This window comes from Rhinopithecus roxellana, chromosome 15 (assembly GCF_007565055.1).
Source record: "Rhinopithecus roxellana isolate Shanxi Qingling chromosome 15, ASM756505v1, whole genome shotgun sequence".
NCBI classification, from domain to species: domain Eukaryota; kingdom Metazoa; phylum Chordata; class Mammalia; order Primates; family Cercopithecidae; genus Rhinopithecus; species Rhinopithecus roxellana.
The window spans coordinates 9462086-9487604 of record NC_044563.1 but is presented as its reverse complement, the minus strand read 5'-3'; the positions used below and the strand labels follow the sequence as shown (position 1 = coordinate 9487604).

The window sequence follows — 25519 nt, the reverse complement described above, 5'->3', positions numbered from 1 at the left end:
TCAAATGAAGACACGGTGGCACATTCACACCATCCCACAGATGGATGGGGTCTGTGTACCAGGCAAGGGGACACTGAGAAGGGTGACGAGGATGGCCCAGCCTCTGCCCAGAGGGCCACTCAGTTCTTGCGGGAGTGTCCAACAGTTCCATGGGGTGTTTGTCATGATGCAGGGCTAACCATGTGTCTGAGGGCTCTGGTGTCTGCCGAGGAAAAAAGTAACCCACAGGGGAGGGCTTCCTAGAGGAGGGGGTATGAACAAAAGAGAAACTTACCAGCAGAGGCAGGATGCAGTGGAGATTGCAGACAGGTGGGATAGTATGTGGAAAGAAGAGGAATGGGCACATCTGGGCAGTGGCAACTGGCCTGGTGTGCTTTGGAGGGTGAGAATCCATTTCATAGTTGGAGAAACTGAGGCACAGAGAGGCTAACGTGCTCAAAGGCACACCGTCTGACAGTGGGATTGAATCCAGCCTGTCTGACCCCAGGCCTGTGTTCCCAGCTGCTACCACAGAGTTGTTCCTGGGTGGTGGTGGTGAAAAGTTTTAAGGGTAGTGAGACCCCGTCTCTCCAAACAAAAAAAAAAAATTTAAAAATTAGCCAGGCATGGTGACACATGCCTGGAGTCCCAGCTGCTCAGGAGGGTGAGGTGGGAGGATGGCTTGAGCCAGGGAGTTTGAGGCTGCCTTCCAGCTTGGGTGACAGAGTGAGACCCTGCCTTGAAAAATTAAAAAAAAAAAAAAAAAAAAAGACAAAACTAGAAATCTCAAATCTAAGAAAAAGAATTTAAAAATAAAAAAATAACAGTTTTGTTTGTTTGTTTGTTTTGTTTTTTGAGACGGAGTTTTGCTCTTGTTGCCTAGGCTGGAATGCAATGGTGCGATCTCGGCTAACCGCAACCTCCGCCTCCCAGGTTCAAGCAATTCTTCTGCCTCAGGCTCCCGAGTAGCTGGGATTACAGGCATGCGCCACCATGCCTGGTTAATTTTGTATTTTTAGTAGAGACGGGGTTTCACCATGTTGGTCAGGCTGGTCTTGAACTGCTGACTTCAGGTGATCTGCCCGCCTCGGCCTCCCAAAGTGCTGGGATTACAGGCGTGAGTCTCCGTGCCCGGCCAATAACAAAGTTTTAAGGGGATATTCAGGCTTGTGGTCACAGGCAGTAGGGCCTATCTAGGGCTCCACAGGCAGCTATGACAGCTATGACAGGGTCAAGGCTGGACAGGCACTTTCCAACGCCCCAGCCTGTGTGGCAAGGGGACAAGCAGACCATGTGGGAGCCTGGCTGAAACAAGGGGCCTCGTCTTGAGGTGTCTCATCTCCCCTGGCCCAGAGCCCAGGAAGGAGGGCCCAGTGTCTTCTGCTGCCTGAGGAGCCACAGGAGTTAATAATTACGGGGTTGAAGGAGATAGCGGCTGTCTTGGGAGGTGGTGCCTCCCTCCCAGGCTGCTGCTCTGGGGAGATAGCAAAGGTTAGTATGAGGCTCAGCCTAGTGGGGGGAAGAAGGCTCCTGCTACCTCCCTTCCCAGCACCCTCCAGAGGGACCCTCAGTCTGGCCTTCCAAGCATGGACTCTTCTGAGGAGCACACCAGGTGCCCCGCCCGAGGGACATGCCCCGTGTTCCTGGCCATGAGTGCAGGGACTGTCCGCTACGCCCCATTAGGCCTGTGCCCTGCACTTGAGGGGAACTTGAGAGAAGAGCCCTGGGGCACAGACAGGTGAGCTCAGGACCTGCGGCATGGAGGGGAGGGGAATCTTGGCAAGCTTCAGGGCAGCTGGTATGAGAAGCTGGGCTCAGAGAGTCCTAGGGAATGGCTCTGACTGTCTTGTCCAATTTGGTGGCTGTAGAGAGGTGGAGACTGAAGCTCAGATAGGGCAAGACACTCGTCCTGGGTCACACAGTGAGCTGAGGACAGACCTGTAAGTCCAAGATCAGGGCCTGGGTCATCCAGGCTGACTGTCTCCTACTCCTCAGCTGCCTTCAGCCAAGGGTCTGTGGTCAAGGCTGTCAGGCTTGGGATGTAGCAGGCAGAGGGGGATAGAGGGAGGGAGGCTGAGGAGGGCAGTGGCTTGTGGGCAGAGGACACAACTTTTTTTTTTTTGACATGGAGTTTCGCTCTTGTTGCCCAGGCTGGAGTGCAATGACGCGATCTCGGCTCACAGCAACCTCTGCCTCCTGGGTTCAAGAGATTCTCCTGCCTCAGCCTCCTGAGCAGCTGGGATTACAGGCATGTACCACCACGCCCAGCTAATTTTGTATTTTTTAATAGAGACAGGGTTTCTCCATGTTGGTTAGGCTGGTCTCGAACTCCCGACCTCAGGTGATCCGCCTGCCCTGGCCTCCCAAAGTGCTGGGATTACAGACGTGAGTCACTGCGCCTGGCCTGGACACAACTTTTATTTCTCCCTTCCCTACCACTGGCCAGACACCGATAGCCTGTGCTCAGGAACTTCTTGCTGCCTGACTGCACACAGCTGCAGCTGCCAGTGAGCTTCTAGTTTCTGGATGGTCTTTTTGGAAAACTGGTGTAAGAGGACTCAGCCCCACTGCTCCTGGCTGTGTGATATCTGGCAAGTTCCTTAACTTCTCTGAGCCCGTCCTTTTCGGCTGAGGAGCAAGTTCAGCTGAGCAGTAGGGTCCTCCCTACTGGGGGAGGCAGTGAGGCCTAGGAGTCCATGGTAGCAGGAAGCATGGATGACAGGCTATTTTTGGTTAGAAATTGAGTGTCAATGCTTTCCGAGTGGTGACCACACACTTGTCCTTCAAGACCTTGCTCAAGGGCCTCCCTGGTCCACCAGCTGTCCCAGGCTGAGGACTCTTCCTCCAGGGACACAGCCCTGAGCTGACGCCTCCTCCACCCCCTTTATCTCCCACTGGTCTGGGTTGCCATGACTTATCTCCTCCCGGTGCTTGTGAAGACTTGGAGGGCAAGGGCCCTGTGCTGGGTTCCTTTTGTGTCATTTTCTCCTCCTTCTCTAAATAGTGAACAAAACAAGGGCCAGGAAGACAACAGTTGCTCAAGACCTACTGATGAGGGATTCAAGCCAGCAAACACATGTGGACATCTGCTTTGGGTGGGCCAGACCCCGAGCTGGGCTGGGGGCAGGGTGAGGGAACACAGCTCCAAGAAAGAGAGAATCCCTGCCCTCTGGAAGCCATGGCCATGGAAACAACTGCCCTGCTGCGTGATGGCTATGGGACGCCTGGGCTGAATGATTCTAGAGAGTTGGAAGGGATGCTATGGAGAACTGCCTAGGTTGTTCACTGCACAAAGTGCTGGCCAAGGGAGCAAGCAAGGCATAGAATCCAGCCTCGCCTCCACTCTCCAGATTCCGTACCTTGGTGTGCACTATGCCCAGTGGGGAAAGAGCATTGTTGTCTATTTGTACCCTGGACATGGAGGTCTTAGAGAATACCTCCCTCATCCTCCATCCTCCATCGTGGAGCCCCAGGAGGGCAGAGTCTATGTCTGTACAGTTTCCTTTTGGGTCACCAGCCCTTGCGTGGCCCATAGTCTGTGCTCAGATGGAGTGGCTGAATGTATGAATGAGTTGAATGAATGAATAAAATGTGTCCTCAAATGAAGATCTGACTAACTTGAGCCTGGGGCCTGAGTCAGTGGGCCTGGAGGGGTTCAGCACTAGGACCTCTGGTAGCACCTAGAAGGCGAAGTACCTCCCCCCAAGCTCCCAGTCCTTCCCCCGACAGGGAAGGTGGGAGCCATGGTTCCTGGTGGGAGAGAAGAGGGGTTCTGCTCTTACTGGTCCAGTCCCAGGCTGAAGTTGAGACCAATGATCAGGACTCAGAATGGGTGGGACAGAGGAACTGAGGGACAGGTAGACCAGTGGTCTGGGATTCAGGGAAAGGTTTCACGGAGGATGTGGAAGCAGACAGGTGTGTGTATGTGTGTGTGCTGGTGGGGGTGGGGTGGGGAATACTATCCAGAGGGCAGATGGTGGGTAAAGGCAGGGATGGGCACAGTGTGTTAAGAGGCAGGAGGCTGGGTGAGGAGAGTTGGACCAGAAGTGGAAACTACTTCGGGATAAAACTCGGAGAGTAGGACTCAGAAAACTTGTTTCGGGTTTGTCCCCTCCCCTTCCCAGCAGGCAGGATGTTGCACAGGGACAGGCACTAAGCAGATAGACTAGGGAAGGAGTGCCGGGTGAGGATCGGGGAGGGTGTCTGCCGGCCTTAAGTGACCATCTGTGTGAGAATCCAAGAGCTGAGAGCCCGGGAGCCATTGTAGGTCCTTGAGCAGGGGTGGCTCAAAGTGGGTGGTGCAGAGGGCGATTGGAGAGGAGGAGTCAGCTAGGGAGTCTGAGCGCGGCGCGGGCCGCGGGATGTTGGGTTCCGGGCTCCTTCCCTGCGCCGCGGTCTCCGTGTCCCGGCGCGGCGGGCCGGGTGGGGCCGGGCCCTGGGAGCGCGCGCCCGATCCCAGCGTCGGGCCGGCGGAGGGGCGGGGCCGGGCACGTGTCCTCGGGCCGCCCCGCTCCGCCACGTGACCCGCCCGGGGCAGGGTTGGTGCTGGGCTGGGGGCCGCGAACCCAGGCAGCTGAGACCTACTGACCGGCCGCGGGCTGGGCTGACAGGCAGTGGGGCGGCTCGGCCCCGGGAGGAGTCGGCGGCGGGCGGGGACGCGGCGCGGGGAGGACGCGGCGGCGGCGCTGGGAACAGACGCCCGGGCGCCCCGAGGCGCCGGGATGTGGAGCGGGTAGGTCCGCGCGCGCTCGCGGTCCCGCGCCGGGTCTGGGCCGCGGCCGCCTCGCGGGACGGGATGATTGGGGGGGTTCCCCGCCGGATCTGCGCCGCCACCCGGAGGTGCTGTGCGCCCCCGCCCTGCCTGCAGGCGAGCAGACTTGCAGCCGAGAGACTCCGGGGGAGGGGTCGGGAGTCTCTCTCGGGGTGCAGGATGCGAAGGGTGGGCAGCCGACCGTCCCGGGGTGACAGTGTCAACTCCTCCTAGATCATCAGGAGCGCAAGTGAGAAGAGTCGGGGTATGGGGAAGAGTGTGCACGACTCTGGGGCATGCACCTAGAAGAGAGACCCCCAGTCCACCCTGCCAACCCGTCCCTCAACCCCCTCGGCTGGATGAACTCTTGGAAAGCAGTGTAGCTGGGAAAGAGGGGCTGGGTCTCTGCCAGGGTGGCTCCCAAGTTGAGGGCAGAACCTCCTTGTGGGGCTCCCGAAGTACAGAGGCTCTCAGAGGTGTGGAGTGGGATCCCCCTGCAGCCTGGAGTGGGGTAGCACAGATTCCGGGTCCTGGATTAGTGGCCCCAGTGGCTATGTCTGTTCAGGCCATTGGTTCTCTGGGGCAGTGGCAGTTCCTGGCCCATCTGATGTGGCACCCCTGCCCTGTATGTGCAGAAAGGTTGTGTTTTTGTTGAGTTTGGCAAACACTTCCCAATGGCCTGGAAAGACCAGGTCCTGGAGGAAATGTGACCCGAATGGGTGACAGGTTGTATTCCTGTGCCCCCTGGGTCAGATGAGTGGTCCCAGGAGAGAGCTACTGCCCAGCTACAGCTGGGGAGTGAGCGAAGCCCCCCCTCGAAAGGCAGGCAGGATCCACTTCACTCCATGGCACCTAGCAAAGGTTGAGCTGCTATGCTAGGGGAGAGATGGCCTTTCATCCCCAGCAGGGGTTGCAGAAGAGAGTGGGCTCCTGGTAGGGGTGAGGTGTGGAGAGGCTTGGGACCTTTTTTTTTTTTTTTTTGAGACAGGGGCTTTCTCTGTCACCTAGGCTGGAGTGCAGTGGCGAGATCTCAGCTCACTGCAACCTCCGCCGCCCGAGTACAAGCAATTCACCTGTCTCAGCCTCCCGAGTAGCTGGGACTACAGGCGCACGCCACCACACCCGGCTAATTTTTGTATTTTTAGTAGAGACAGGGTTTCATAATATTGATCGGGCTGGTCTCGAACTCCTGACCTCAGGTGATCCACCCGCCTCAGCCTCCCAAAGTGCTAGAATTACAGGCTTTCACCACCACGCCCTGCCCTAAGGCTTGAGACTCTTAAAGGGAGAGAGTTGAAGGCTACCAGTGTATTTGTTGGCACTGTGCTGGGAGGAAGGAGGCTGGCTTAGGAGAAAGTGCTTGACATGGGTTTGTGATACCTGGAGAGGTTAGGGCAGTCCTGCCTGGGGTGAATTGTGTTTGGGGAGTAGCTTCCACTGCAGGAAGCCTGTGTCTTGTGCCGGGTGGACTCAGGCAACACAGCCACTGAGTTAGTTGCTGTGTGACCTTGAGAATGTGGACTTCCTTCTCTGGGCCTCTAGGTAAAATAAGTGGTTTCTGGGGGTGGGAATGATCTCAGGTCAGAGAATGTCCTTCCCTGGAGGCATCCAGGCCAAGGCCAGACACAGCTGAGAGGCACGAGTAGATGGATGGTTGCTTCGAGGAGAGTCAGAGAGCCTTAAATCCTGGGCAAGGACCCCTCCCCACCATCCCGCCCCCCTGCCATATTCCCAGCACCAGTCTGGATGAGCCAGCTGCCAGGCTGACCCCCACAAAATCCTAATGTGGCTCACTTCCTGCATGCACCCCTGCACCCCCGGGGGCCTAGCTGGGTGCTGAGCTCGTATCATAATAGGTGCTTCATAAATGCAGATGGAAAGGATGGGGGGCAGTGAGGAGCTGGGGGCAGGGGTGAGGCAGAGCTTGGGGGTTACCCTGAGCTCTGTATTTCAATGGCCCCCTATTTGGGTGTGGAAACAGGAATTTAGAGTCAGGGGCCAAGCCGCCAGCCCCCACTGGGTGCTTGGTGTCCTAGGAGCTCACCCAGACTCCAGCAGCAGTTGGGAGGGGTCCTGTTCAGAGTCATGCTTGCCAGGTGACTGACCAAGCTGATGACAGCTCTGGCAGGTGTATATTGGGAACTGCTGATCCTAGAATAGGAGGAGCTGGGATTAAGAGTCGGTGACCTGGGCGGGGTCAGTGATGTTTCTGGGCTTGGTTTCCTCACCTGTGAGATGAACTGAGCTCTGTCTCTTGGTAGCTGTGCTTTGTTAATGGCCAGGTCCTCGTCATGGTCTCAGCCCTGGGCTGCTCTTCCGGGGTGGGCGGCAGTGGCTGGACTCTGCAGCAGCCTGGGTGAGTTCTCTTCCTTGAGACTCCTGAGCCTGGGCCCTGAACTCCAAACCCAGAGGCAGCTCCAGTCTGACTTTAGGTGCTCCCCAAACTGGGCTGCTCCCCTTCCAATTCCCCACAGTCTCACACATTCATAGTTTTGGGTGCCAAGCCTGCTCCAAGGTGACGAGGTGAGGACAGCGTCTTGAGTACTTCTGTATCTAACACAGTGCTGGGCACTTGGGACTTGGCCAACGGAAGCCAGCGTTTGAGTTCCCACATGACACTGTTGCAGCACCCCCCCACCCCGGTCTCAGTTTCCCCAGAGACAGGGCTCATCATGCCTATGGCTACAGCGGGCCAGACATTGATGGGCGGCTCAGGAATGAGATGAGGCCACTCCAACCTCCCAGGGCTTGGGGAGCATGTTTATGTGGCAGGCAGAGCTGCAGGGGCCATCAACTGGCTGTGTGATCCTGAGCAAGTCACTTCCCTGCCCTGGGCCTTGGCTAGTCTAAGGGCATGGATCTGTGAGCTCCTGCCTGTAAGGCCTAAGTCACAGGGGACTAGAGGCCATGAGACAGAGTCTGAAGTATGGCCCGAGAGCTCCAGGGTCAGACACGCAGGCCTCTTCATTGGGAAGGGGTTGTATAACCCTCACTGTTGCTGCTCCCTGGAAGCCCTCCATGATCTAACTGCCTGCCCTACCCCTCAACAGGTGGAGATCTTTCCTGCTGTTCCGTAATCAGGACCTGGGTGTCGGGGGCAGACATCCTCATTAGAATCCTGCTTGTCCTAGACCCTCCGAGGTCTGCACAGGATTTATGCCCAATAGGTCTTGGGAAATGAGGTAGCAGGAGGGAGATGCAAACCAAAATAGGATGTGGTAAGAAGGGGGCCGCCTGGTCGTGCAGATTGGATGAATCATGGCTGGTGGGGTGCCTGGCACATAATGGGTGTTCAGTATACACGCTAGCTGTTGGAGGTCTTCGGTGTCAATGCTTGGACTGAATGGGCAGGGTCGCCACAGGCAGATTTGAGGATGTATTGCGTGCCCAGCCCTGTAGCGGAAGAGTAGTGAGATGCGCTCCCTCCTAGGCCCTGTGCTGGCTCCCGTGGAGAGACAGGGCTGGATTCCCCTGCCGGGGCTGGGCTGGGCTGGCCTGGCGGCCTGACTCCCCTGCTTTGGATGTTCTGGTCTGCTTCCCATCCCCTGCTGTTCCTGACCTTCTCTCCCCCTCCTCCATGGTCTCTACTAGGACGTGCTGTTGTGCCCTTCTGCCCACTCTGGTTCCCCCTTCCCCTGTGGCCCAGGCCCACCTTGGTTCCCACCTGTCTCTTTGTCCCCTCCTTGCCTTGAGCTCATTGGATCCTGGCCCAACTCAGTGAGACTCATGACGATCTCTTTCATCCCCGGGTCCCGGACACTCTTCAGCTCCAGTGTCCAACACTCTGGTCTGTTCTTCCGGCTGGCTCTCAAGCTGTTGTCTCCTCTGACAGCCCGTCATCCAGGCTCAGGTTGCAGCTGCTTTCCCAAGCCAGTGCCACTCGACAGCGTCACCCCATCCTGCCTGTTCCCCCTTAGCTGCCTATGGGATGTGCCACTTCCCAAATGCCTCAGCCACCCACTTTCCTGTCCCTGAAAGACCCCCTCCCAGTTCCACATTCCCAGCATGGGTACCGCACCTTTTCCTTAGTTTTGAATTATCTTAATTAATTACTGCTTTTTCCTGCCCCCTATCCAGCTGCTGGTTCTCCCACAATTCCCCCTTCCCATCTTTTGTTTCTGTGTGTCCCCTCTGCTGTCCCCTCCTAGCCCAGGTCCTGCCTGGCTGTACAGCAGTCTTGGGTGGCACCCCTAGTACTTGGGCGCTGTCTCAGACTTCCTCAAACCCCATCTGCCTCCTGCCTCACTTCTCCGAAACCGCCATTCATCCCCTTTCCTCTGGGTGACAGGCCACGTGATGCGCTATGCCTGTGCTCTGAGTTCAGTTCCCATCCTGCCGCTGTGTTTTCTGGCCATCCTTGCTGTGTTTTCTGGCCAGGTTACCATCCCTCTCTGAACCTCAGGGGCCTCATCTGGAAACCAGGTGGAGGAGCACATCTCCCTGCAATCGTCCCGAGCTTCCAGGCCACGACACCTGGGGAGTGGTGGGCTGACACGGATGTGGCCAAGCGCTTGGGAACCTGACATGCTTGTGGGTTGGGGGCTGAAGACTTGGCCGCTCTTTAGGGGAGCTGAGCTTTGCTGGGCTTGCAGGCTGGCCTGAGAGCTAGCCCGCCAACCCTTTCCTGGGACTCCCTTGGTCCCTGGATATGAGTCACATGGCTGTCAGCCTCCGTCCCCTCAGCCTCACTGCACAGGCCCCTGTGCCATGGCACCACCCCCAGGAGCCAGGCCCTGGTCGGGGTTTCTGCAGCCTCCCTAGAGGCCTGGGCCCTGGCAGCACGCTGAGTGGTCCCAGTGCGCCCTCCCAGCCCTCTACTTGGCCCAGTTTCAGAGCCACCCGTGCTGTCCCCTCCCCTGCTTATTTAATGAATCCACTGTGCCCATGACCAACAGGGGTCTTTAGTTCCAGGAGGTAACTGGACAGGGTCATCTTGGGCACTGGTTAAGGGATAGGCTGGTCTGGCCTCTGGCCAGGCCCTGGTGGCTCAGGGAGATACTGAGGGCCGCGGAGTCTAGATCTCCTTCTTATTTTGTGGGTCGGGGCAAGAGCCCTGCTGGCCCTCCTAGGGCGGGCCTGGTGGGGTGAGGATTGTGGTTGCTGCATTTTCTCTTAGTTGTGTGTTTCCTGGGGAAGTGACCCGTGGGGCCTTTCCTGTATGAACTGCCCGGGGGCCTCTCGGTGGTGGGAGCTGGCTCTGGGATGGGGGATGTTGGCTGCCCCATCTACCTCTGACCTTGACTCCTACCCTCTGAGCAGGCCCCTTTCCAGAGGCATCTGCGGCTCATCTCAGATGCTGGGCTCTGTTTCCTCAGGGAACGGGGACTGAGGAGGTTTGTACAGAGAGCGGTGAACTGGGACTGAGGAGGGTAGGGACGTTGGGCAGCAGAACCCTAAGTGGTCCCTGCTTGTCCCAGGACTGAGTTCGCCACTGACTTGGGTGTTCACAGCCGGGTTTTGAGGCCTCTGGTCTGGGAGGCGGAAGTGTGTGTGAGATCGGAGATTCTGGCTTCGGCTGGACCTGAGGAGCCCAGGGTCCCTTCTTTGAAATTTCTGAGTCTCAGGAGTGGGCCTTGCAGCCCGGAAATGAGGGGGAGGAAGGTCTGCAGATTCCGGCTACCCTCCAAGGGCAGGTCAGGCCCTTCTTCCCCTCCTGCTCCTGCCACCTTTGGCGTTGGGGAGTTGGTGGCTACCGGGTGGTCCCACCGTTCCCATGTCCCACACTTCCTGCCATTAGGATTGGGCTTTGGGCTCTTCTACTGGGGGGGATGGGAAGGGTGTCACAGACTCTGTCTCAGACCTCCTGGACCACTGTTTCCTCTGGCTGCAAAATTGGGCCCTGTCCCCACTCCGTCCCACAAGGCAAAAGTGAGTGCCTGTTGGGAAAATGGAGAGGACAGCCAGCCACACCTCCAGCCCATGTGCTTGGGACCAGCAGGAGAGAGAGTTAGTCTTTCACTGTGGCCAGAGGCCCAGACCACACTGGTGGATGAAGCTCGGCCCCCATGGGAGGGCCGGCAGCCTGCTTCTCCTCGGTCAGGGCGTAGGCAATGGTGAGTCTTCTGTCCTGTCCTGTGCTGTCGCCTCTTGCCCTTGGCCTGTAGTGAGCAGCCTCCAGCCCAGCCTGAGTGACTATGGCCATCCTGTCCCACCTGAGGACTTGGGCCGTGATGATTAAAGTTGGGACACATACCTATCTCTCCATCAACAATGTCTATGCCACACAGGGCTCTCTCCTAATACCCTTGTTTGGGGAAGTCTTGTTGGCAAGGGTCCCCAGGCCTCCAGTTTAAGCTGCGGGACCCAGAGGCCAGGCAGGCTTCGTGGGCGTCTCAGCCAAACATGGCTGTGGATTGAACATGATTCACCCGGCGCCAGGTTGGGACTGCTCTTAGAGCTCTTGATTCTTAGAGCCCGTCCTGCAGGATTTCAGCTCCTATCCCTCAGGTGTGGAAGCAGGTTCAGAGAATTTCAGTAGCATTCCCAGGGGCTCATGTGTACCCCAGGTCAGAGGCTGACGTGGACCCCAGGCTTGCCCCATCTGGCCTGTTCTCTCTGCCACAGTTCCCCCTGCCCAGGCCTTCCCTTCTGGAAAGGGGGTTTCTGGGCCTGCGCAGAGTCTGAGAAGCCAGTTCGGGCCAGAAGTGGGTCAGATTTCCCTACTGCAGCCAAAGAGGAGCCTCTGAGTCCCCCTGGGCCCAGCAGCCCTTCATCTTGAAGCAGATGTGCCAATTCCGACACTCACTCTCCCCACCCACCTACCCTTCCCTTGCAGTGGGGAAGCTTTGGGCCTGGGCTGAAGACCTGGCCACCTGTCCCAGCACTGTCACTGACCAGCTGCATGACCCCCAGCAAGTGCCTTCACTCTGTGAGCCTCTGTCCCCTCATCTGTAGAATGGAATGATGCCACGAGTGCCGATCAGAGAGTTTTTTGTTTGTTTGTTTGTTTTGAGACAGTTTTGCTCTGTTGCCCAGGCTGGAGTGCAGTGGCACAATCTCGGCCCGGCTAATTTTTGTGTTTTTAGCAGAGACGGGGTTTCACCATGTTGGCCAGGCTGCTCTCGAACTCCTGACCTCAGGTGATCCACCTGCCTCAGCCTCCCAGAGTAATCCCTCCCAGGGATTACAGGCGTGAGCCACTGCGCCTGGCGGCTGTTGAGATAATTTTAAAGGAGACAGCGTGGTTAGAGAGCTGTGTAGAGTCTGACAATGTGAGTCCCCAGGGCACAGACCCCAGCCCAGGGCACCACCATAGCTCTCAGGCTGCGGGGGACCGTTGCCAACAAGACTTCCCCAAACAAGAGTATTAGGAGAGAGCCCTGCCTGGCATAGACACTGTTGATGGAGTAATGGATATGTGTCCCCACCTTAATCCTCAAACCCACATCCCTATCAGGCAGGACCCAGCCTGAGGAGCCTTGAGGCCACACTGGGCTTGTTCCAGAGCGGAGGGCAGGTGGAGCCGGGCAGCTGGACAGATCTGTGTGAAGGGACTCATTGCTGGAAGTGGGCTCCTTGCTGGAGTCTCTGGGAACCCATTTTCTGTGTGCTAACCAAGGGAGAAACTGAGGCTCAGGGGCTGCTTGGTGACCTTCCCAAGGTCCTGAGGACAGGGAGGGGAGACTGGTCCACAGACTTGCCTCTCACTCCTCCCTCTGCCTCAGCTGTCCTGAGTCCCACTTTCTCCTTGGCCTTGCCTTCCCCCTCTGGTGCAGCCTCCCTGAGCCCCTCCCCCCAACTTCCCTCACTGATATCAGTGGCCTGCCCAGCCCCCCATCCCCAGCCCTGGCTGCTGCGGCTCAGAAGCTGCTGGCTCAGGAGCCTCCAGCTTTTGCTGAGTGAGCGAGTCCAGAGGTGCTGTCTTGGCACAAAACACCGCTGGCCGGGTCCTCGCCCTCCCTTCCCTCTCCAGGGTCCACTTTGGAGTGGGGAGTGTGGATAGAGGGGAGTGAGGCCTCACACCACCTTCAGGGTCTGCAGCTTCAGGGAAGGGAGGGTCCTGAGGCCCAGAGAAGTGAGTGTTTGCCTGAGGTCACAAGGTAGGCCAGGGGAGAGCTGGGACTGCTCCCCACCAAGTCCAGGGGGACAGGAAGTGGGTCTGTCTTGCCTAAGATGTTTGCAGAATCTTCCTGCCTCAGCCCTGCCTGCCCTGGCCTCATCCTTCCTCTCTAGTCCACCCTGAAAGGGGCAGAATTCGCATTAACTGTATCAGTGAAGGCAGCTCCCGCTTGAGTGCATCCGAGGTGCCAAGGTTTTACGCACACCTCCTCTGATCATTCGGTGGCCTTTGAGGTAGGGCCATTGGAATAGGCTTCACTTTATACAACTGGGACTCACGCCTGATGCATTTACAGTCGTCCGTTAGACAAACACGCTGACCATCTGCTGTGTGCTGAACACCTAGCATGTGCCAAACACAGCCCTCAGCCCTGGGCTGGAGCGGGTGGTTGACAAAGAGGAATGAGCCTCTTGCCCCAGGAGACTTTGTGCTTGGACATTTGCCCTTGTAACAGCCCTGATGATAGCTGGTAGTGTCCCAGTTTTCAGATGGAAAGGCTGAGGCTCAAGTGGTAGGCACATTGCCCCGGGGTGGTTTCTGGGCTCAGCTTTCCAGGCCTCAGGACCCCACCCTGAACCTGCGGATGCCCTTGTTTGTCTCCAGCCCACCCCAGCCAGACCAGGGCCTCCCGCCTCCCCTTGCAGCTGTCCCGGTCCCCTGGAAGAGCACGGACCCCTGCCAAGGCCACAGGGAGTCCCCAGGACCCCTGGTGGAGACCTCTGCAGGGGAGGAGGCCCAAGGCCAGGAGGGCCCTGCAGCCACCCAGCTGGACGTGTTGCGCCTGCGCAGCTCTTCCATGGAGATCCGAGAGAAGGGCTCTGAGTTCCTGAAGGAGGAGCTGCACAGAGCGCAGAAGGTGGGTGCCTGTAGCAGGCTTGGGGGACTTTGGTGGGAAGAAGTCCGCTTGGGAGAGCTGTGGGCTCTCATCAGGTACCCAGAGATGTGCCCAAAGGAGAGGGATGTGCCCTCGCTGAGGCCAACTGCAGGCCAGGCCTGTGCTGGGCACACCGATGGTCACCTGTCTTGACTGCAAACCTGCCCTGAGCTCTGATGAACTGGCAGGCAGGTCTTCAGCTTCATGCTGTGGCACCAGAAGAAGTAAGCTCTGGGCCCCACATAAAATGACCGGGGGATGGAGCCTCGTCAGGTGGGCCTGGTCCCTCCCATGCCAGGCCTGGGGATGTGGAGGGGCTCAAGTGCCTGCATCTTTTCCTCCAGGAGCTAAAGCTAAAGGACGAAGAATGTGAGCGGCTCTCCAAGGTGCGGGAGCAGCTAGAACAGGAGCTGGAGGAGCTGACGGCCAGCCTGTTCGAGGTACACGGGCTGAGCAGCAGAAACAACTTGGGGAATGGGTCACCTGGGCGTCCATCAGCTCTTCGCCACTCATGCAGGGACTGCCTTCTTCCTAGGAAGCTCACAAGATGGTTCGAGAAGCCAACATGAAGCAGGCGGCGTCAGAAAAGCAGCTGAAGGAGGCTGGGGGCAAGGTGAGGCCCATCCCCGCCTGCCCAGGCCAGCCCAGGCACCCGCCCTGCCTCCCGGCTCGGTGAGCAGTGAGCTTCGCTGCCTGAGTGGACGCTCGCCTGGCCCAGTGGGGCCAGCAGGAATGGGTGAACCCAGGCCCAGGGAGGGAAGGGAAGGGTGGGGGTCTGAGATCACAGGGCCCAGTGCCCCAGGACTCCATCAGTGATTCTGCTGCACAGCAGAGCCTTTTCTGGGGTTGTGCTGGGGCTGGGAGGACCCTGTGATTATTGTACCTTCTTCCCTCTCCTCCCAGCCCCACTTCACAATGCAGAAACCTCACTCAGTGTGGCTGTCTGAGCCTGGGCAAGTTGCTTCCTCTCTCCAAGCCTGGCTGCCCATCTGCAAAATGTGAGGCCTGGGCCTTTCCTGGCTCCTGGGGGCCCCCAGAACTCTCATGGGAGGCCTAGCCAGCTCCCAGACACTTGTTCCTAACAGAATCCTGCTCACAGCATGACCTTGGGCGGACCATGTCGCCTCTGTGAGCCTCAGTTTCCCTATGTGTAAAATGAGTGTCTGGGTCTCTGCCTCGAAGGCTGTTCTGAGGGCATCAGGTGGGACTAGGTGCTCATCGCTGCAGGGGTGCATTGTCCTGAGTTGGGCTGATAGGCGGTGGCAGCCAGGATGGCATCCAGCCTGGGTGAGGGTTGACAGCTATCCCATCCCATGCAGATCGACATGCTGCAGGCAGAGGTGACAGCCTTGAAGACGCTGGTCATCACGTCCACACCAGCCTCTCCCAACCGCGAGCTTCACCCCCAGCTGCTGAGCCCCACCAAGGCTGGGCCCCGAAAGGGCCACTTTCGCCACAAGAGCACCAGCAGCACCCTCTGCCCCGCCGTGTGTCCCGCTGTGGGACACACCCTCACCCCAGACAGAGAGGGCAAGGAGGTGAGGGCGGGAGGCGGGCTCTGGGCACGGGGAAGGGTGGCAGGGCCTGTGGTAGGCAGGGCCAGAGCCCAGTGAGGGCCAGCCTGCCCCATGCTGTATGACCTGGAGCCTGTCCTGCACCTCTCTGGGATGTGAGGGCTGGGCAGGTCCTTTCTCTCCAACCTCCTGTGATCCGAGGCACTTGGCCTGCAGCCTCCAGGGTGTACCATCTGGGGACCTGAGGCCCCCTCCCTGCCCCGCTGACTCTAAGCAGTAGGTGGTGGCCTCGCACCTGAGCCTGGCTTTGGCCCTGAGGATCTGGGGCTTCCACTGAGACACACATTTCCTTGGCCTTAAGAGACCAAGCAGCAGCCACTGGGCCTCAGAGGAGAGGCTGCCTGAACCCTGTGTGGCCACAGCCTTGAGCCCCAGGACCACCTGGTTACAGCCCTGTGCTCAGGGGGTTCCTGGCGCCCTCTGACTGTGGGGCTGAGACAAGCGTGGCCTTTGGAAGGTGTCTCTGTCCCACTTCAGCTGGCCACACTGGTTGCTGGGTCCAGGCTGGGCTGGACTCATGGTCATGGTCCGTAGGCAAATGCGGCCACCTGTCAGCACCTCAGCTTCCTCACCTGATAAATGGGGCCTCCTGGGGCTGCCGGAGGAACCAAAAAGACAGGGACATCAAGAGCCGAGTTCAGGGCTGCACTCAGAGGGCTGTGGTGCCTTCAGCTTCCTGGGTCCCTGGCGCCAGCCCACTCGACTCCATCCTGGCTTCCACCTCTGTCTCCAGGGCCTCCAGGGAAGACGAGCAGGCCCTCATCCACCTCCTGAGCTCTGAGCTTCTGAATGTACATTAACTTCTCCCCTTCCTCCTGTTCTGTCTCTGTGCACCTGTCTACCTGTCTGCCTGTCTGTCCGTCCGTCTGTCTGTCCATCCGGCCCAGCCCGGGCTGGCCCCGCTGCTCTCCCTGCTCCTCTGCGTGGTCCCCAGCAAGGCGGTTCACCTCACCTACGAGCCGGCCTGGCAGCTCCTTCCTGGGGAGCCCCCAGCCCCCGCCTCCACTCCCTCTCCCTCCTTTTCCCGACAGGTAAATGACCCCAGAGAAGGGCCTCCCACTTTGCCCCCTCCCAGCCTCCCTCCCTCTGCATGCGGCCTTGGGTAGGCCAGCAGTCGCCTCCGAGGCGTGGGCCCAGGGCAGCCTGTGTGTGTCCCCTCCTGTGTGCACGTGCCTGTGTACCTGCTGGTACCTGTAGCCTCCTGCCAGTTGCTCTTTGACTTTTCCTCCTCAAGGAGGCAGTGACGGTTTTCAGGACAAAGCCCTGCACCCCACTCTAAAATCCTATTGCACCAAGAAATTTTAACGCCGACCTGGAAACAAAACTTCTAGTTCTAAATTCTTTGGTGCAAAGGGCAGAAGGGAGTTCTGCTGCCGCTGGACTTGGCTTCCCTGCACGTCTGCTGGGGATTGACCTGCTGGCTTGCTGGGCCTGCCCCACATCCTCCCTCACTCCCCTTCAGCTCAGCCTGCATCTTCTGTGCTGGCCCTAGTCCCCTGACTGCCCCCACCCCGCTTGCCCTCCCCCACAGGTGGACACAATCCTGTTTGCAGAGTTCCAGGCCTGGAGGGAAGCCCCCACCCTGGACAAGACCTGCCCCTTCCTGGAAAGGGTGCACCGGGAGGACGTGGGCCCCTGCCTGGACTTCACCATGCAGGAGGTGAGGCATGGCAGAGGCGGGGCCAGCTGGGGGACCCGCCCCTCCGCCAGGGCCCAGCCCCTTACCACCCTGCCTGCCACCCTGGTCTGCCGCAGCTCTCAACGCTGGTACGGGCCGCCGTGGAGGACAACACGCTCACCATTGAGCCGGTGGCTTCGCAGACACTGCCTGCAGTCAAGGTGGCCGAGGTTGAGTGCAGCAGCACCAAGTAAGCTGAGGGTCTTAGCTCCTTCCTGCCCAGGCAGGAAAGCTCCGCCAAGCTGTGCGCTCGGTGCGCCGAGGGGCGGCCAGGATGCAGCAGCGCCAATGGGACAGGGACAGTTGCTGCCCCCGCAGGGCAAGAAGGCAGTTTGGCAGGTTTCCTGTGAACCTGCAGGGCTCTCCAGAGAGGCTGGGAGCTGGGCTCTGCCTCTTCCTGACTGGCCTGCCCTGTGCCCTCCCCTTCTTCTTGAACCATGATTGTCAGTTGCTGGCTCTGCCCCTGCCAATAAATAATGCAGTAGCCCTGGCATTTGTCCTCCAGCGACTCACCTGGCATTGAGCAGGGGAGCAGCGGAACAAAATAGCCAGGGGGAGCAAGGGGCAGAAATTGGGGAGGATTTCACCTTGGCAGCCAAGAGCTGGCTGGGGATGGCTGGTGCCCTGGTGGGAGGCTCATCATGGAGAGGGAGCATTTGAGCCAGGTTTCGAAAGATTAATAGAAGTTTGCCAAGCAGGGAAGGGCATTTCTGGCAGAGGGAACAGAATGTACAAAGGTATGAGAAGCTGGGGTATTAACAGAAGCACCACTGGGGCATCTGGCTAAGCAGTGGGGGGACAGGGAATTGGGGTGGAGGCTGCAGAGGCTGTTGGAGCCAGAGTGTAAAGAGCCTTCACAGGTTTGGGCTTTAACCCACCAGCCAGTGTGGCAAAAGTCATCAATAGGCCCGGTGCAGTGGCTCACGCCTGCACTCTGGGAGGTTGAGGCAGGTGGATCACCTGAGGTCAGGAATTCGAGACCAGCCTGGCCAACATGGAGAAAATCCCATCTCTACTAAAAATACAAAAGATAGCCAGGTGTGGTGGCATACGGCTGTAATCTCAGCTACTCTGGAGGCTGAGTGAGAAGAATTGCTTGAGCCTGGGAGATGGAGGTTGCAGTGAGCTGAGATCGCACCACTGCATTCCAGTCTGGGTGATAGAGTGAATCCCTACTTTTATTTGGGATTCTCCCTATTTCTTGGGAATTAGGAAAGCAAGAGGGAAGGATGATGGGTTAGACGTGGGTTTTTGGAGGAGCCCCTGGCTCTGATGTGGAGAAGAAAGAGACCAATGAGGCAGAGAGTTGACCAGAAGGAGCCAAGGGGATGTAGGCCAAAAGCCCTGCTGCTGTGCCCTGACCTGGGGACTTGGTGACCAAGCGGAGGGTGAGGAAGAGAGAGCTGAGCAGATCATGGCCAGTGAAGAGCAGATTTGGGGAGTGGGGCCCAGATGGGGGTTGCTCAGGGCCCACAGAGACACTGCGTGTGGGTGGCTGAAGATGCTGAGCGAGGTCAGGCAGGACTGGGGGGAGGAGAGAAGAGGGTACGGGAGAAGGCTCTTAGACGGGGTTGGTTGGCACACGGCTGAGAACCATGGGGGTTAATGGGGTCAGAACGCCTGGATGGATAAAGCAGGGGAGCCGCTGAGTGTTGGGAAGGGGGAGGCAGCCAGATCTCAACTCTGGCCTAGCTGGGGGAGGAGTGCCTGGTCTGAGTCCCCAGAAGTGGAGGGAGAGGCATTTGCAGAGCCTGCAGAGGGTGGGACTCTGTACACCTGGTATGAGATTAACCAAATTCTCTTGCCCAGTAGGGGCAAAACAAGGGTTCTAGGGGTAGAGCTCAGCTTAGTTCGAGGACTGTCTCGGGGACGGCTGGGGCCAGCTCCCTTCTCTGCCTGGCTCTGGGCTCCTTTGGAAGCCTGGGTGGGGGAAGGGAGGCCTGCCCCTCCCCATGCATCCTCTTGGCTGCTGCATCTTCCCTGCATGCAGGAGTGGGGGGAGGGGGGCAAGCCCCAACCAGCCCTCATGACCCGTTTTGCTTTCCCCCAGCACATGTGCCCTGAGCGGACTGACCCGCACCTGCCGCCACCGAATCCGGCTCGGAGACTCCGAAAGCCATTACTACATCTCGCCATCTTCCCGGGCCAGGGTGAGTCAGCCTTGGCTCCTTTGGGGCCACCTGGGTGCTGGGACTCTGGGCCCTGGGCCTGGGAGTTATGAATAGCACTACACCTTGATTTACTTATTTTTATTTATTTATTTTTTTGAGACGGAGTCTTACTCTCTCACCCAGGCTGGAGTGCAGTGGCACAATCTCGGCTCACTGCAACGTCTGCCTCCCAGGTTAAGCAATTCTCCTGCCTCAGCCTCCCAAATAGCTGGGATTACAGGCATACACCACCACACCCAGCTAATTTTGTATTTTTAGTAGAGACAGGGTTTCACCATGTTGGCCAGACTGATCTTGAACTCCTGACCTCAGGTGATTTGCCTGCCTCGGCCTCGCAAAGTGCTGGGATTACAGGTGTGAGCCACCACACCCAGCCTTACATCTTGATTTACAGAGCAGGGTACAGGCTCAGAGAGGCACAGAGACTGACTCGGGCCACACAGCCAAGCGAAGGGCAGTGGTTTGATAGCACGCAGTTCCCCATGTCGGGAGTCTAAGCGCTACTTACTGGATTCTCTGCTCAGGGACTCGCAAGGTCGCAGTAAGCGGTCAGGGGACTGTGTTCCTCTCTGGAAGTCAGGGTCCTCCTCAGAACTCATACTGTTGGCAGCATTCAGTTCCTTGTGTTTGAAGGACTGAGGTCCCTGTTTTCTTGCTGGCTGCTGGCAGGGGACACCCTCAGCTTCTAGAGGACACCCGCAGTCCCCTGCCATAGGGCCTTGTCACACAGGGCAGCTGACTTCAGAGCCATTGGGAGGGCCACTCTCCAGTCGGCTCAGACGCAGCCTTACGTATGAAAGGTGGTCATGGGATGACATCGCCCCCCTCTGTCATTCAGTGTCACCTAAGCCAGGAGCGATGCTAGAGTTCCGGCTGAGTGCAAGGCTCCTGATACCCAGACTCAGGTGCTGGCCAAGGCTTTGGAGAAGGTTCACAGGTGCATCTGGTGCACCAGCCTTGTGTCGGCCGTGAGTGGCAAGGGGCCTCTGGGAATCCCAGCTCCCACCCTCCCCTGCCGAGTGACCCAGACCAGGACACGGGTTCTCACCGAGCTGGGGATTGAGGACAGGGATTCCTCTTTCTCTGTCCCCCTGTTGACTCTTAAGAGCATTGAGCGGAACGAGAGAACATGCTTGGAAACACATGTTTCCAGTGACACAGTTCGAGGAACCATGTCAGGCCTGCTAGAGGCTCCTCGCGGGGGAGCAGGTCTAAAGGGGACAAACGGTCCCTTTGCTGGCAGCAGACTGTGCTGTCCTTGCCAGGCTCCACAAGGCCTCTGAGCGTGAGTCCTCCCAGCGGTGTGCTGAGCACCCATTTACTGAAAGGGAGGCTGAGTCTCGGCAAAGGAAAGGGGTATGCTCAGGGCCACACGACCGAGACCTGGGATCCTGGCTCTGAGTCCACTGCAGCCCCTACCCTGTGGATTTCTGCCCACTGAGCCTTATTCAGTGGCCACATGTCTCCATCACTCCTTTCCAGGCCCAACCAGGGCTCAACAGCAGGCCACACGAAAGATATTCCCATGCTCAACAGAATCACCTCTAGCACTTTAAGTCCCTGGCCTGGGTGTCCTGCTGCACTGGGTGAAGCTGGGGGCGGGAAATGAGGTGAGGAAGGTCTGAAGTTTTAGGATGTGGTCCCTGCCCTGAAAGACCAAGACATGTGGGGTCTACAGGGAGAGGTGTTTTCTCCCCAGCACACTCCCTGGAGAGAGAAAGCCAGCCTCCCTCCTACTCCCCGCTCATGAGCCTCTGTGGGCATCCACTGTCCCTGCTCCTGTCCTGAGCTCTGCCCTGCCCAACCCTCCTGCCACAGCCTCTCCTCAACCCTCCCTGTGCAGCGCTGTCCCTGCCACAACAGGCTGATCCCCCGACCTCGCCCCGCTCTCTCACCTTCCTATCTTTGCCAGGCCACCACCGTCCTACCCCTCCCCAAAGCTTCTCCGCTCCCCGGGCTGTGGGTGCCCCTCTCACTCGACGTCCCTCCCCGGGAGTGTTGGACATTCAGTAGGGGCTGTTGTGGGCAGGCACAGCTGCCAGCTACCTTCCACCCTGTCTTAGGCTGGGTTCCATAGAGGCAGAACCTCACCAGGAGATTATGTGCAGCTCTCAGGAGAATGAGGGAAGGGATGGGGGAGTCCAGCCAGGACATGGCCTCAGCTGCAGCCCAGCTTCAGGCCCATCCACCGGGCTCTTAGCACAGTTGGTTCCATCCTGAGGCAAGGGGACTGGCCTTTCTATCTCCACACAAGTCAGTCATGGACTGAGGTCTACAGGAGGTAGAGGTACAGAGGGGGGCACCTCTGAGCCATTAGTGCCCCCACTCTCAGCAGCTGGGAGATGGGGCCCAGGCCTGGGAAGGGGCCCTGGGCCAGGCACCAACTCCGTGTACCCTCTCCATGGTATGAATCCTCATAGCAGTGTCTGAGCCAACACAGGGTGCCCAGGGCCTGGCATGGAGCAGGCCTGAGGCTCCAAGGGCCCCGGGCAGCCCAGGTGAGCAGCTTCTGACCCCCTTTCCTTTCCCAGTGTTATGAGTAGCACTGGACGGAGGCCTGGCTGGCCCAGACCTCCAGCATCTGGAGCAAGCCGGCCTGTGAGAAGGGTGAGCATAGACTCCGGGACAGGCTGCCCGGTTCATCTCGCAGCTCTGCTGCACGCTGGTTCATTAGCTCCGCCGTCTCCGTGATGGATGTCAGCAGCTTCCCCCAGGTGGTTCCGCATTCCCCTATGTAAAATGGAATAATAAGCACGTCTGCTTCATTCGCTGCAGGCGCTTGATGAAATGGTTGCTGCTATTGTTATTATAACAGTGCTAGTCATGCTGTTGTTGATGACTACTTGAAAGCCCAGTCCCAGCTGAGTCAGAGAGCACTGCCTGGCTTTGCGGGGACCTGGGACCTCCTGCTCTGGGCTCAGATCCGCCTGTCAGGGGACCCCGAGCGTGGGGCTGGCAGGTCACACCGTCCCTGCCTCTGCCCACAGATCACCGCAGTGTGCAACTTCTTCACCTACATCCGCTACATCCAGCAAGGCCTAGTGCGGCAGGACGGTGAGCGCCCCCTGGTGGCCGGTGCAGGGATGGCACACGGGAGTGGGGCTAGGTGGGGAAGAGGCCTCTGGGCCCAGCTGCCCCCTAGTGGAGGCAAGACTCAGCTAGGAGGCTGGGGAGCCGGGAGGGCTGTGGGTTAGTAAAGGGTTCACACCATCCTCCTGGGTGCTGAGCTGTGTACCTGAGTCCGTCTGGCTGGTCTTTCTTCCGCCACCAAACCTCTCCCGGTCCTGCACAAGGGGGCCACCCCTGTGAATCTCTCCCTGGCCCTGGTGTGGCTGTCTCCTCCTGGTCACCTGAACACAGGCTCGCCCGCCTCCAGCCTTTGCTCCCACTCTACTCCACGCTTGACAGGGCCTCCCTCCACCCCCTTCCCCCATAGCCCATTCTGTAAGGCCTGGCTCCCTGCTCCTCCGCCAACCTTTGCTCCCTGCTGAGTCTTCTCCTGAACCAGTCTGGCCCGACCCTCTGAGTAAGGAGCCGTCTTCTCTCCATCCTGGGGGTCAAGTCCCCTTGGAGGCCAAGGCACGCTGGGTATTGATGCCTGTTAGGTCCCCGGATGGCCACTGTGGTCCCCCCTTCACTGCGCAGGGTCCTTGTGAGAGGGTCCCAGGGAGGCATCTGTGCCTTGTCTAATGTAGTTCCCAGGTCTGGACCACCACTATTGCATGTGACAGCGTGTGCCTGCACGTCTGCATCGGGCTGTGGGGGTGGCTGTCAGTGTGGTGCAGACAGGTCCCTCGAGTGTGGTCGGCACTCAGCAGTTTCCAAGGCTCAAGAGTGGAGCCTCAGAGAGATCCAGCCACTCGCTGAGGTCATCTGTTTTGGAGGCTGGGGACCCTAGGGTGCTGTGCCAGCTGCCCTGTTCAAAGCCACAGGAGGGGACCTGGCCATCTGCCCTAGGTGACCCTGAGCTGTCCCTGACCTGTTCACCCTCTCTCTGCCTGCAGCAGAGCCCATGTTCTGGGAGATCATGAGGCTACGGAAGGAGATGTCACTGGCCAAGCTCGGCTTCTTCCCCCAGGAGGCTTAGGGCACAGCCCAGGCCTGAAGGGGAGCTCTGAGACAGAGCACACACCCACCCCAGAACAAGCCGACACACAGGGAGACGGACCTGGAGCCAGCCCTGAGCCAGAGGCAGAACGGATGGACAGACAGGCCATGGAGGCAGCACTGAGCCAGCACCACATGTCCATCCTGGGACAGACAGAGGGACAGACGGGCCTGGACTTCACAGCAAGACCCCTCTCTCTTCCCCACTGGGTTCTGCCACCACCAGGAGGATTTCAAGAAAGCACCAAAGACCAGGGAGCTCGGATCCATACTCAGGGGGCCTCAGCCCTTGGGAGGGGACATCTGAGGCAGCCAGCGCCCCCTCCCCAGTCCCCAGAACCGCCTGCAGGTGCCTTGTTGCCGGCATGTCTTCAGAAAGGGACTGTTTGGGGTTGCTGGATCTCCAGGGTACCCTCCGCCCCAGCTGCCAAGCCCTGGGCCAGCGGCACCCCCTTGTGGCCATCCCATGCCTTGTTCCTGGTGGCCTCCCTATTGGACTGCTAGGAGGGGCTGGCAGGGCCTCGGTAGCACAGAACTGCCCCAAAGCCTTGTTAAGATGAGTCAGGCCCCCCCCTTTCCTTTCCCCCTTCCTCCCTCCGCCTTCATAAAGGCCTCCCTTGTCACCTTCCCTCCCACCCCATCTCAGCCCTGTGCTCCTGGAGGCCCTGCTCCCAAAACCGCTGGAAGGATTGGGGCAGTTTCTTCCACAGTAGAACACAGACAGGGCTTCAGATTGCCCACGCCTGTTTTCAGCTGTGGGTGGCCATGCAGACACGCGCCCTGGCATGTGGGGCCTGGGCCCTCCCACCCATCAGAGCCCACTCGGGACCAGGGTTCAGGGCGCCCACCTGGACACATCCCTCACCACGTCCGGATTTCCTTCTTTGGATGGAATGTAACGCGATCTCTGTTTAATAAAGGAAGGCTTTGTTGGTACAGGCTGGGTGGCCACGCGCCCTCACTCCTGCACCCTGGGGCTCTGGCCAAGGCTTGGGCATCTGAAGGAATGAAACCAAATCCTTTCCCTGCCCACCCTCGTGCTTGGGATTAAACCCAAATCCTGAAGCCACTCCACCTCCGCCATCACCACTTACTTGCTGTGGGGAGGACTATTTGAGTCCTCCCTTAGTATTCAGAGGGCTGTGGGTTACTGGGGGATGAGCCAGGCCTCCCTCTCCTCGTGGCTGGTGGCCTGCTGTCGGGAAGAATGGCACCAAGGCTGGCTCTCCCACTGCCTCACTGTGGCACCTTGGGCAGGTCCTCCCCTGGGTCTCCTTGCCCCCAGGAGTGGCCTCCTCCAGTCTCATAGAAGCCTGCAGCTCAGAGGCAAAGCATCCAGGCCGCCTGGTGCTCAGGGGGACAGTGACAGGATTGGTTGGTGATATCTGCTGGAAGTACAGGCGGGGACCGTGGAAGCCCTGGGTCTTTCCCAGCCCAGGTCTTAGGTGGGCTCTCACCAAGGGGCAGCAGTCACAGTTGGAAGAGGTGGGGGTGGCCAGGACCTCTGAGGACCCGGAGTGGGGCTGGGAAGGTGTCTTGTGGTGGCTGAGCCCCTCCCCACCTGTAGGGATGTGGGCCCAGGCCAGTAGGTGCCTTCCTGGGGTGGCGGAGAGCACAGCAGCTTCTGAATCGGATCAGTGTCTACTGGGCTGGTGACACCTTGTGGGGACTTCCCTATTGGCCTGAGGCTTTGGTGCCACTCAGCTGGTAGGTCAGGCTAGCTGTGGACTGGCCGGGATCGCTTGAAGCCCTCCACCCGTGCTGGGGACACCTGTGCTTGAGCTGAGAATGTCCGGGGGAAGACTGACAATCAAAAAACATACCAGAAGCATGCACAAGCAGATGGAAGAGAGGAAAGCAGGCAGACAAAGGAGGGGGTCAGAAAAGGGCACGAGAGGCTGTGTTCACTGCTGTGATCCCCACAGCCTCTCTTGAGTGGCAGTCACTTTCTTTCCTCTCTGTCAGTCCTGGGTCAGCTGGAGGCCAAAGGAAGTTGGAGGTCTGGGCCCTGGAGCTGTCTTACCTACTCCCAGCTTCTGTGCTCCTGGCCCAGCCACACCCAAGACATAGGAAACACCAGGCCACACTCCGGGGACCAGGCAGAGGGTCCCACACCCCAGACCCACGCTGCCTGCCCCTGCAATGGCATAGCCTACTGTCAGACCCCAGGTGGGGTCATAAACAGAGAACCGAAATACCTGGAGCATGGACATACACTCTCAGTATCTCTCAACGAGAGCTAATAGCTGAGCACTGACTGTGCCAGGCATGATTCCAAAGCCTTTAAATGATCTAATTCATTTCATCCTCACAGCAACCTTATAAAG

General features: G+C 58.8%; 1 protein-coding gene across 5 annotated transcripts; it reads left to right on the top strand.

Annotated features, from left to right (window-relative positions):
* The first annotated feature begins 1481 nt into the window (after positions 1-1481).
* Positions 1482-24130, top strand: RAB3IL1 (RAB3A interacting protein like 1). Of its 5 annotated transcripts, none has more exons than XM_030917200.1 (10): positions 1482-1717; positions 13392-13644; positions 14007-14102; positions 14198-14275; positions 14982-15200; positions 16768-16896; positions 16992-17104; positions 18965-19064; positions 22073-22139; positions 23090-24130. In XM_030917200.1, the coding sequence occupies exons 1-10, from the start codon at positions 1566-1568 to the stop codon at positions 23170-23172; spliced, it is 1290 nt and encodes a 429-aa protein (XP_030773060.1). In that variant the 5' UTR covers positions 1482-1565; the 3' UTR covers positions 23173-24130. The 5 variants fall into 5 exon arrangements, with proteins under 5 accessions (XP_030773060.1, XP_030773059.1, XP_010383221.1 ...); XM_030917199.1 differs by lacking the exon at positions 1482-1717 and adding an exon at positions 4435-4711 and having other exon boundaries at positions 23093-23313; XM_010384918.2 differs by lacking the exon at positions 1482-1717 and adding an exon at positions 4438-4711 and having other exon boundaries at positions 23090-24128.
* Positions 24131-25519: the final 1389 nt, after the last annotated feature.

Excerpts from the sequence above, each read along its gene's own strand:
- RAB3IL1 (XM_030917200.1), top strand. The coding sequence starts at position 1,566 with ATGGACTCTTCTGAGGAGCACACCAGGTGCCCCGCCCGAGGGACATGC. Across the intron at positions 17,105-18,964 it reads GTTGAGTGCAGCAGCACCAA|CACATGTGCCCTGAGCGGAC; the intron begins GTAAGCTGAGGG and ends GCTTTCCCCCAG. Across the intron at positions 19,065-22,072 it reads CGCCATCTTCCCGGGCCAGG|ATCACCGCAGTGTGCAACTT; the intron begins GTGAGTCAGCCT and ends CTCTGCCCACAG.